The sequence below is a fragment of the Meles meles genome, chromosome 13, assembly GCF_922984935.1.
Source record: "Meles meles chromosome 13, mMelMel3.1 paternal haplotype, whole genome shotgun sequence".
Lineage (NCBI taxonomy): Eukaryota > Metazoa > Chordata > Mammalia > Carnivora > Mustelidae > Meles > Meles meles.
In genome coordinates, this window is record NC_060078.1 from 56615001 (window position 1) to 56626542 (window position 11542).

The following is an 11542-nucleotide window of genomic DNA, read 5'->3' on the forward strand; positions in this document are numbered from 1 at the left end:
CCGGAGAGCAGTGCAGCCCAGAGAAAGCGAAAACTGAAGGCAAAGCTGGACTCTTCCCACAGCAAACGGAGACGGCTGGATGCAAAGTGATGGGAAGGCTGGCAGCCACGAGTTAAAGCTGTCCTGCAGAAGTAACCCTGCATTGTGCATTAACTAACTCTGCTTTTATAAGCTTATCCAGCCTTTCAAAGCTGCAGTTAACGGAGAACACCACAACTGAAGATGCCAGAAAATGCATCTCAGATGGAGAAGGGAACTTGCAGAGTCTTTCTCTGAGGCTGAGTAAGGGAAGTTATATATTATATTCTGGTTGTTCCTTGGGTTTTAAACTTGGAACCAAGCAGTTTTAGTTTTTAAAAGTACAGTGCCTTATTTATCCTTTTTGTTTTTAAATTTACAAAAGCTAAAAAGCTGATCTATGTGATAAAGGCTTGTATTTTATACTTGATGCACAAGCACTTGTAGCCGAGAAGATCACCATCATGCACAGAAAAGTAGCTTTTCAGCAGCCGCCCTGCAGCGTCTGTCCATGAGCAGATGCTCCTCTTTGCAAACCCCGAGCAGTGAACTTCCCTCTCTGTCTTGTTTGTTTGTTTAAATGATATTCGAAAGCTAAACCAAATCATTTTTATGGTATGTGGAGATTACAGAGGGAATTTATAATTATTATGAAAGATGAGTATTTCTGTTACTCCTTTTTAAAAAAATCAGATTCATTATTGGTTACTCCTCCCACTTTTGACTTTATGTCATTTAGAAAAATGTATTCTAAATGATGCACCCATGGGACAAAAGATGTGTCACGAGGTGTTACTATTGAGTTAGGACCTCTAAAAATTATTTACATCCCCCAGGTGATTTACATTACTGATTCTTACCATCCTTTTCATTTTTGGCCTTGCAAGCTTGCTGGCATTCGAATAAGGCTTTCATCTGACTTCGGGGGGGGGAAATGTAGGATTTTTTTTTTTTTCATCTTGTAACTATAACTTGACAATTAGAAGAGTGACTGTTATAATCTTCTTTCTTACCCTGAATATTTCCATATTCAAAGAAAGCCAAGTTGTTATTTCCAGTAATAGAAAAGTTTAGGAGTTTGTGTGTGCATGTACATTTGGGTGCATTTGCCTGTGGTTATCAGCCACAGATATCTCCCAGCCCCAGTACAGTAAAATTCTTTCTTCCCCATGCAGTGTGCCAGGGTGTTCATGAGCTATGTAAGTAGCACAGGCCAAATGGTTTAAATGTGGCCCAGGGTCTCTACATGAGTATCCGCAAAACCAGTTTGGCGCCAGACTCAGAAAGGTCTAAACAGCACAGAGTCACGTGAAGGTCAGAACAACCTCGCAGTTGGAGGAAGCAGCTCAGCATCTCAGAGCGGGGCCCACATCCCTCCTCCTACCTGGAGCTGATGTTCATTTGGCTTGTCCCAATGTGAATGTACGTGTTTTGAGTGGGTGTTAGCTTTCTGACTGATGAGCACCGTACTGGTACTTAACGCTTGGAGTATCACTCTTGCCTCTCTCACGGCAGGTTCTGTTCCTTGGCTCAAAGGTGAGAGCTGCAGTGTTTGTAACTAATGTTGTTTGCCTTTCCCGAGTGACGCCTGAGGTGGTTGCATTGGTTTTACCTTGGTGCCTGTAACATTGCTCCATTACAACGCAGTGTGCACTCAGCATTTCCACTGGGCCACTCTGCAAAACAGGCTTGGTTGTGAGAGCTCCAACCGGCTTCTCTGCTGTGCTCTGTCACAGAAGTAGGCTTGTATGGACAGGGGCTCCTCTGTCCTTTTTACTAAAATGTTTCCATTTAGATTGTTCAGATCTGTTTAGGTAAACCCAGATGGACTTTTTTCATGCATAGTTCCATCAAATCATGATAAAACAGGGCTTCTACCCATTCTGTTAAAGATTTGCTGTATATAATGAGAACTTCTGCTGACTGGATAGGACTGGAGAGAAACGTTCGATTCATGGGAAATTGAGAATTGTGTTGAATTTCATAGACTATCTTTAAGGAAGCCTTGACTTTCTTTCCCTTTATGTCTCCTCTATCCCCTGAGTGTCTTTTTTTCGTTTTCATATCTTTGACTTTGGCCATTCAAGAGCTACCTATATGAATGAAACTGCTGAGTGTGTATGTTGGGCAGCCCTTTCTCAGCATTAAGTTGCACAGAAGCATTAGTATGTTTTGAGTAGGTTCGGTTAATCTTTGAAAAGTGGTTTTGAAGTTTTTAAAAAATATTCTCATATAGTCGTCACTGGATCCTGTTTTTAACGGTGACTTAAACAGCTGAGGTTTGCCGAGGCCACATGTGCCGACTCCAGGTGCCCCCTTAGCGGCACGCAGATGCCTTGTAGCGCCGCTTGGATGAGGTTAGGGAGAGGTGTGAGGCAGGGAGCGGGTGCAAGCCGTCCAGTTTCAGGCTTATAACGCATTCCATTACCTTCCTAAGTTCTTTTTCATTTTAAAAAGCTTGCTTTAAGATAATAACCTTTTCTGTCATCTTAGGTAGCAGTTGAGAAAAGGTATCAATGTGTATGCATTTTTTTTATATATACATTGCAGTGGTCATCTTTAAAATCAACTTAACATTTTACAGTAGTAACAACACTTTAATAGACTGAGATTCTACATAATTAGAACACTTAAAAGTTTAGAGGTATTTTTGTATTTGTTGAATCTCATTTTTGCTGATTCAGTTAATTTTGCTAATAGAAGAAGGGGGAAAAAAGTGAACTTGAGGGCTGGCTCTGAAATGCCCTTTTACACTTACAGCCAATGCTGTCTAGCTGCTCCTAGACACCTCCAAGCCAGACCTGCAGCTGACTCAAGTCTCCCCTGGTTTTACCTGTCTTGCAGAGACGTCCTCTTTATAGCTGTTGTCACAGTATGGCTGGCCGCCAGATGCAAAGGCAGTCTGTCCCACATTCCAGATTCCAAATCACAGAAGAATTCTGCTCCTGGGGCTAGCACCGTGACTGACCCAGCCCCAGAGCTGAAGTTGCTGATCAGAGAACACTGGTATTACCTCTGAGCTTCTGGGAGAGCTCCAGAGAAGCAGTCTCGGAAGCTCTACCTTAGCTCCCCAGAGCTGGGCTCTCTTTGGGAGACCTCATCTTCTGGCTCCCACTTCCTGGCCCCTAAGGCTCCCTGGGTCTGGGAGGATAACATGCAGACTGTCCCTAGTCAGGGCCCAGAGCCTCACCACAGCACTCCCTCAGACCCCAAGCAAGCTACAGCACACAGGGAGGCAGCCACCCTTTATTCTGCTCTTAAGGCTTCCTGCACAGGAACGTCACTGCTGTCTGTCAATCTGCAGTTGCTAGATCCGTGGGTACCATAGGTAGGCCAGTTCTGTCACATCTATATTTCAGTAAAGATTTCTACACAAGCCTTCTCCGAAAACAATAATCTTGGGCTGTGGGTTTGGTTCTTGCGGTAGGATGGATAGGAGAGGTGCATGTCACATCCCTTCACAGATGTGCTCCTGACGGGCTCCTCTGTGCGCTTCTCACTGTTCATGTAGATATTAGTGGACAGTTGCTTTGAACTGAAGTTTGGTCTCTTTCCTGCCTTGTGATGGAGTGTGTAGTAAGGGCTGTAGCTGTTACTTTCCTCTCTGGGCGGCGTCTTGCTGATTGAAGGACCTGAGAGCTAAGTAGGAAAGGACAGCATGCAACACAATGCAGACATCACCATCCGTGAGTCTGGTGGCTTGTCACCACACCTGGGACTGTTTTGGAATTTCCCAGGGTGCTGGGTCCAGGAACCACCCCTGTTCCTTTTGGTTTCCTGTCGTCAGCCCACACAAGCCATCTTTTTTACAGACACCCTATCAAGGGTCTGCAGAATATGGGCTGGTTGCTCTTTTGTAAATAAAAGTTTATTGGAACATAGCCATGCCCATTTGTTTATGTATCTTTCATAGCTGCTTTCCAGCACAGCTGAGTATCTACAACAGAGACCATATGGCCTGCAAAGCTGGAAAGATTTACTGTCTGGGCTTTTCAGAAAAAATTTGTCGACCCTCCTTGTTTAAGAAAATAATCCTTTCTCAAGAATAAACTTTGCATGGTTGATCTCCTTTCTTTTGCCTCCCCGTCCTTCTTTTCTTCTTTTTCCTCCTTATCTTCCCTCAGTTTTGTTCTTCCTTTTAGATTTCTTTCTTTCTCCTTGCTGCAGAAGAGACACGGTGTGTTGTTACAGCACACTGAATACGTCTCCTAACACTTGAGCTACCGCAGCCTCACATCTGCCTTCTCTAAGCCGCCCACAGTGAGGCCTCCGGCAGCCTCCAGAGTTAGGCCTCACAGGCAAGGAGGGCTTCAGAGTTCTCCGTGCAGCCCAGGCCTCTCATTTCACTCTTGTCCTTATCTTAGACCTGACTCTGGCTTCACATCTTGAGTGTTACTCAGACAAGCCAAGATTTGGGGGTTTTTGAGGGGGGGTTTTGTTTGTTTTCAAAATTAGTTGAGAATACTTTAGTTGGAGACTCAGTTTTCTGAGCCCCATGTTTAGGGAAAATATGGAAAAAGCCTTTCCACAGAAGGAAAACAAAGTGCAGTCACTAACCCAAAGTATTCATTATGTAATGTTTTTGACCAACTTCTAGGAAAATAAAAATGTATCAGTACTGATACTTTTTTTAGTCACATACTCTTCAAAATAACTTCATTAAAGACAAGCCAACAAATAAAAAAATAGGGGCTTGCTTTGAACATGCTTTTAGGAAAGAATAGGAAATTGGAGCACATTAGAACCTGAGTGTGACTGCGAAGTTGTCCATTGTGTCTTTGGATAAAATCCAGTCGGCCTCCAAGCTATTGGTCTTTCCTCTCCCCAACAAGTCAAGGATAAGCTTCTATACTGTTCTGCAAATGAAGCTGAATGTCGTGTTAGTGAAAAAATTTCTGTCAATGGCCCCAGAACAGTGATGATTTCAATTATTTTGAAACAGTTAATTATTATTTTGACTTCTCAGCTATTAATTTTTGTTTTCTTATGGCTTGATGTCCCCTGAAATGCTGGAATTTTTTCCTACAAGTATGAAATCGTGTCTGTGTATATCTCATTGGGAAGGCAGTCATCACATCCCCAGCGGTGAGCATTCTTCCCCCAGCTTGCTCCCAAATCCTTTTTCAGGGAAGAAATGAAAATAAAAAGATTATTGTATTTAAAACAAGCAGAATTGTGGAAAGCCTTTTGAGGCAACCTTCAATACAGTTCATCCCTTGAAATGTCAGAACAAACTGCTTGTTCTACAGTGGACAGATTGGAAGACTTGAAGGTCTGACCTCTCTCCTTTAATGATATTAAGTCATACTCAGGCAGAAACCCAGAGCTCTCTGATGCTGCTTCCGACTTTGGGCTTTGCCATGTTGTGCCGGGGGTCCCAGAGGACCACCTGGGGCACTTCTGCAGACGGTATGCTTGCTTATGCTTTTGCTCTTGGAATTGAGCCAGCGCTGGTCAGTTCCTTCCATTACCTCCCGTCTGCCTGATCTTCCTTTTCCCAGAGCACTGGTGGTGTACTGCTCGGTGCTCAGGAGACATCCTTGGCTTTGGTGTTCAGCGGGGCAGCTGTGTGGTTATGCCCAGCTGGCAAGCACAGTGACACACAGAGGCTTTCTCCCCTGCCTGAGACCAGTCCATGTCACACAAGGTACTCAGCAGTAGGCAAGGTACGTGAAAAAAACAGGTTTCCCATGAAACAGCCAACAACAGCAGCAAAAAACAGGTGCTTGTGGTTTTATAATATACCAGAGGTTGGAGGAATGCATTTTACCTTTTTTTTTTAAAAAAAAAAAAAAGGATTGTATTAAAAGAAAATAAATAACCGGGACCTACTGTGTAGCTGACACAGCCTAAAACATAAAATATCCACCACCTGGCTATTTACAAAAAAGGTTTCCTGGCCCTTATAGTGTATCATTCGAGGTCAGTTGTGCAGTTAGGCACAAACATTTTCCCTGCATTCCAGCCTTACACCATTTCTGTCCTTTCGGACGGGAGGGCATCTTGCTACGCTGTCTCGGCACACAGCCGTTATTGCACGTTACTTCTGAGTAATGCTTGTGCACTAAAGAAAAAGAAAATATTCCCCTTTGTTGATTGAATATTTGTTGAATCATGATCTCGTCTAGTAGGATAAGTAGTTAAAACTAGAAGTACAATGTCTTTTAAGTCTTCCTCTGTGGCAACAAATTTAGTAATGGACCTGAAGCGAAATAGGCCTCTCCTGGCCAGCCCTGGTGGGCTCCTTTCACCCCCTAGTGCTCTCCTTTTCTTTTCCGTGTACAGTATATTTGCAAGCTCGCTCCCCAAGCTTTGGTCACTATTTGTGAATATAACTGGCCGGCCTGGGCCTGTTTGAACCTTGAATCCAGCCCAGCTATTCTCAGCTCTCCTAGAAACACCAGCATGTTGATGGCCCTGGTTGGCACACCAGCAGCTCAGAGCCCTCCAGCCTAGCTCGGCTCGTTTGGGGGAGCTGTCCTAGACACCTCACCTCTTCCCTCTTCTGCTTAGGCCACCCAGCCCCCTTCCAGGAGGTATCTTCTTGGAGACGGTCTCCCATCTCCTGAGCATGTCATTGACCACAGACATGTCATGCTAGAAGCATCTTTTCTCCCCGTAACTCTATTTTCCTTCTAGAATTTAGCCATTGGGTCCGGATGCTCTTCAGCTTATCAGCTTTTTCAGCCCACTTGTTTTCTACAATCTGCACTTCATGCTTCTTGCTGCTGAAACTGTATGTAGTATATGGGAGGTCGTGTGTGGGAAAGATGCTCTACAGACAAGATCCGCATAATTTTGTATATTTATACCACAGATAGGGATTCGTTTTAGAGCTGCTGTAGCTTAAGGCTATTAGTTTCACCAGTGTTCTAGGAGACTGTGATATGGACTATGGTTTCAAATATGTTATATAATACATAGTTGTACACACCACCATGGAATTTATTTCACTGTGTAAATAGTGATATTTTCCTGTTCAAATGCTTCTATAGAAAATATTTATTTTAACAACAAAAAATTAACTGTCAAAAGGGCTTTCCAAAAAAGTGTTCTTTCTAGCCACTCATCTTCCCCAATTACCATACTCATCCATTAAACCCCCAAACAACATCGTGAAGGCAGAGGGTGCAGCCTTGAAACCTTCCCTCTGTTTGGGCATATGCAATGTGGATTGGGAGCCTGAGTGCTTCCCTCCACTGTCATCCCATCCCAGAACAAAGTGGGTCTCCCACACCGGTATGGCTGTGCCAGGTATGGCACCAGGGCTCGCCTCAAGCAGCCCACGTTTTGCATACAGTTAATATCTTCCGACTGTCCAACAGCCTGTAGAGGGAAATGAGCCTTAGTTGTAACCCCAAGGAAATCCAAACCCATACCTGTGGGATATGGAGAAACCACTGGCTGCCTAAAGAAAGCATTAAGATAGGTTTTAGTCTTTCTCATGTTTGTGAAAGACACACACCTATTCACATTCATTAACCATGGGAGATAAGCGTGTTTCCTTCTGCACCTTGGCAGCACTCACGGGCACCTCAACTCTTCTCCTCTTCCTCCTCCTCCTCCCTGTCTCAGCAAGCATCTGTGCAGACGTGGGCCAGTCCCACCCGTAACCTGTGTTACAGAATGAGACCGTCTGTCCTAAGATGCGTGCAGCTTTTACTTCTCAGGAGTCTTGCTCTGCGATTCACAACACCCCTAGATGTAAAGGAACTGATGGCTTTATGATCATGTTCCTCTTCCCTGTGCCCCATTCCTGGGCACCTCTGTCCGAGTCATGATTCTCGTTCCGCCCAGTGGCTGGACTGAGAACCAAGGCTCTGGGATGGCAGAGTGCTTGGGACTGGACACAAGGGGGGGTTTTGTCCTCCAATTGAATTGTAATTTGCATGTTTTCTAATGGCCTCTCTTTTTTCTAACAAATGAGGAGGACACTTGAACAGTAATGCTGGAGAATGTTTTTTCTAAGTGACTATTTGTAAGCAAATCTGATTTTAAGATGAAATGTGAAAGGGTAACTAGGTGCCAGGGAATTTAGCACTGAACTAAACAGTCAACACTTTTTTAACCTTTGCAGGAGGAAATAGATTTTGCTCTCATCTAATGTTCACAAGAAGTAATGTTGTAAATAGTTTTTAAAAAATATTTATTATGTGTGCTGTATACAGATTCACGTTCTGAGTGGTGTTGGTCTGCACTGTAGTATTTGTAGAAGGATATATTTTGAGCAGTGGACTTACTTTCATAACACAGTTCACACATGGAGAAAGAACAGAAACCAGCAGGTTGAGAGCTGTTTGGGGCATTTGATCTGTAATGCTACATCAATCCAAGCTTTAACTGCCCCCTCTTCTCCTCTGGTTATGTTATATGTTATATATATTATATATACACATATATGTGCATATATAATATATAGGATAAATTGGTCAGTTCCCAGATCTGCAGAGCAGATTTCCAGGTGTTCTTTCTGATGTGTTGCGCATAAGCAATAAGATCCTAGGAAATAACATGTATTCTGGGCTCTGCGTTGGCCCTTGTCTCAGAGGATAGGGTGGGGGTAGAACAGCTCTTGCTAAGACCTCTTGCCTTTGCCAGAGAGGTGGCTATACTTGAAATTGTTGCTTCTGTTTGTCTGCACGCTTCTTCATGTCATACAACTCTAGCAATGGATGAGAAATCTGCCAGCACCAGACACATCAAAATTCGGGCATGGACTGAAAAATGATCATTTTTCCATGAATTTGTAGGGCTTCTAGAATCTAGTTGAGGCAAAGCTCATTTGGCTGTAAACATAAGAATTTTTTATATTAGGAATTTAAATTGCCAGCTAAAAGTCCTTTGAGTCTATCTGCCCTGCCTTTGAAGACTAAACCCATTTCCTGGGGTCCTCCTCTGTGCCTGGGTTTGAAATGTCTGGGGTAAAAACCCTTTAGAGCTGAGCGAGGCAGGCAGTCCCTCTTCCATGGCTTCCAGCGTGTCCAGTTCCACAGCTTTCTGAGCTGTTTAGCAGCCTCTCCTGTGACCGTCCTAAACTTTATGAAAAATACCCCACACCCAAATAACCATGAATAGAATAATGTAGTTTTTTAGGCTTTTGGGATATGTCTTCTCTTTTGTATTTATGATGGTGTTTGGAATTTTTCACTAGTGTTTTTTTAGATTGAAGTGGGTGCGTTAGGATAAAACTTTCCATTGCTGAGCCTGAAAGCAAGCAAGAGGAAAGAAACTGACCTATATTGTGTCATTGGGAAGGTGACTACTTGTGGTGGTGGGAGGGCGGGGAGGGGGCATTGTAGATTATGTGGGAGTAAAATAGAACTATGGCCTGAGGCTCCCCAAGTATTATTACCTTGTAATAAATAATCCCCTTATTAGCCTCACTTAATCTCAATAGAAGCCTGCTGTTTACCCTCAGGGAACAAGTAGTTTTCAAAATTGAGCTCCTCCAAGGTCACTGGCCAGTGCCTATGTGGAGGCACTGGTCATCTTTGTGAACTCATGGCATTATTTCCCCATATGCATTATGATACTAAGAAATTCACCCCCAACCTGTATGAAAAGCACAGCCCAGGGTCCTACTTCAGGCTAGAGTCAATGCCTTTCAGGGGCCAGGGGGGCATAGGAGGCCCATGCAATTTAACTGAAGCTCAGGTGCCGTGTTGGGTTTTTATTCTTTATAGGCCACGACCCTTCAGAATGAGATTAGGGCAGGGGCTGCTGATCCGGCTATGGATCCAGGGAGCTCTAAGATGAATCTCTACCGTTCCTTTAAGGTCTTTCTGGTTCCTCCCAGTGTTGTCATTGCCAAGGTCAATCTTATAGTTGTTCAGATGTGCTCCTTTTTGCTGTCTTGTGAGTCTTAGCCAGTGATCCAGATGCCCAAGGAGAGAGTCTCCGGAGGGCCTAGCCCCTGTCCAGTACCAAGTGTGTGCTCCTAACCTATGCGAAGGTGGTCTTTCCAAAAGCAGTGAATTGAGAAATTCTGCAAATGGTAATCTGGATGATCAGCATGTATCTCTTGGGCCTGGATTTCCATGATGTTAGTGAGTGTAGGAAAATACTGTGTCTTTAATGGATGAAAATTCAATGTATGCTGTGAATTTGTTGGTTTGAAACATTGAAAATTTTTCATTAGACAATGTTTACATACCTCACCTGAAGAACCTTTGAGAGTGTATATATGAAATTTAAAAATATATTAAGTTGCTTTAAAACAATATGTATAGCTATAAAAGTTGGAGTTATTTTAACTTTGAATATGTACCACGTCTCTTAAATATTGGAATCTGTGGATTTTTTGTGCTTCTGTGTTTTACTTTCCTATTAGGCCATATAGGAAACTGTGTTCTTGTTACTGGTAAAGGGGCCCTCACTGAAATCCAAACTTGGAAGGATTTCCTTTGTTGTTTCAGATTTTCTTGTTTGGGTTTGAGGGATGGGGTATGGAACTAGAGGATGTGTGGGAGGGATTTCTCTAACATTGACATCTATTCCATGAGCTTTTTCTAGGCGCTTATTTTATTGCAGCGTATTAAACTTCTTTGATATTAAAGTGTGTTTGTGTAGTTACTGGAGAGGGAGCAGAATGCATGGAAGCTCGGTATTCCACTTGCAGCCTCTGGCGAAGTTGAGAAGTTGCCAGAAGGAACAAAAAGCAGTACTTCTTTATACTTTTGCCTCAACCACAGTGTCAGGACTTAAAGGAGCACTGTTTGGTAGATCTGTGGCCATTTTGTGAGGTATGCCTAACTTCGGGGGCAAGAGAACACCATGGACGAATCCTTGGGAATTCCCACCGCAGACTTGGAAAGTTGCCTGTGCTTCATCCCAGCAGCAGAGAGCAGCTGAACCAGGTAAGCCACTGTTAAATTTGGGGGTGATTCGTACAGCCCCCGAGGAGGGCTACCCCCATTCCCTAGAGTCCATGTTGGGGCCTGGCAGAAAGCTGGCAGGAAATTCTTGCATTTCCTAGCCTTGTGACCTGTTCCACTGTGTTCTTTCAGTTCTGCTTGAGCAGGGTCCATGTAAGCATCCAGGGGGCCTGTGATTCCTGTGAAATCAGCCATGATTTCATTAATAAGTTAGAGGACGGTGGCCACTGACATGGAGAACTATATCCGAAACATAACCCTGCAGTTGACAATCAGGCTACCTCTCAGTCTGGATTAGGAGAGACATCTTGTCCCATGTTAGGACTTTTCATTATTAAAAGAGACTTCTTTTCCTCCCGTATTGATCCTATGGTAGAATAACTAGACTGTATCTCGGAGGTGCAGGCTGACTGGCTGGGGGTGAGGGGCCATCGGGAGAATTCTCTCTCAAGAACGCAGGGCATCGGGACAATAGGGACGCATTAGCGCCGATCTCAGGAAAACTAGGCAATGTTAGTTGGAAGCATGGTCATTCATTCTTTTTGTTGCTTCCACTCCCCAGCCAAGCCCCGCTATGGCCATTTCCTTGGCTGGGGATTTCCTTTGACCTATTAAATTTGCTCCTTACTTCACTTTAACTCAGAGGTTGT

General features: G+C 43.8%; 1 protein-coding gene across 14 annotated transcripts in view; it reads left to right on the forward strand.

Annotated features, from left to right (window-relative positions):
• Positions 1-10920, forward strand: part of LCOR (ligand dependent nuclear receptor corepressor) — a 142723-nt gene extending 131803 nt beyond the window's left edge. For all 14 annotated transcript variants that reach the window (XM_046027060.1, XM_046027061.1, XM_046027067.1 and 11 more), the window contains one exon: positions 1-10920. This exon is cut by the window's left edge and continues 4231 nt beyond it. In XM_046027060.1, the coding sequence (XP_045883016.1) occupies positions 1-90 (90 nt within the window). In that variant the 3' untranslated portion in view covers positions 91-10920.
• The last annotated feature ends 622 nt before the right edge of the window (positions 10921-11542 follow it).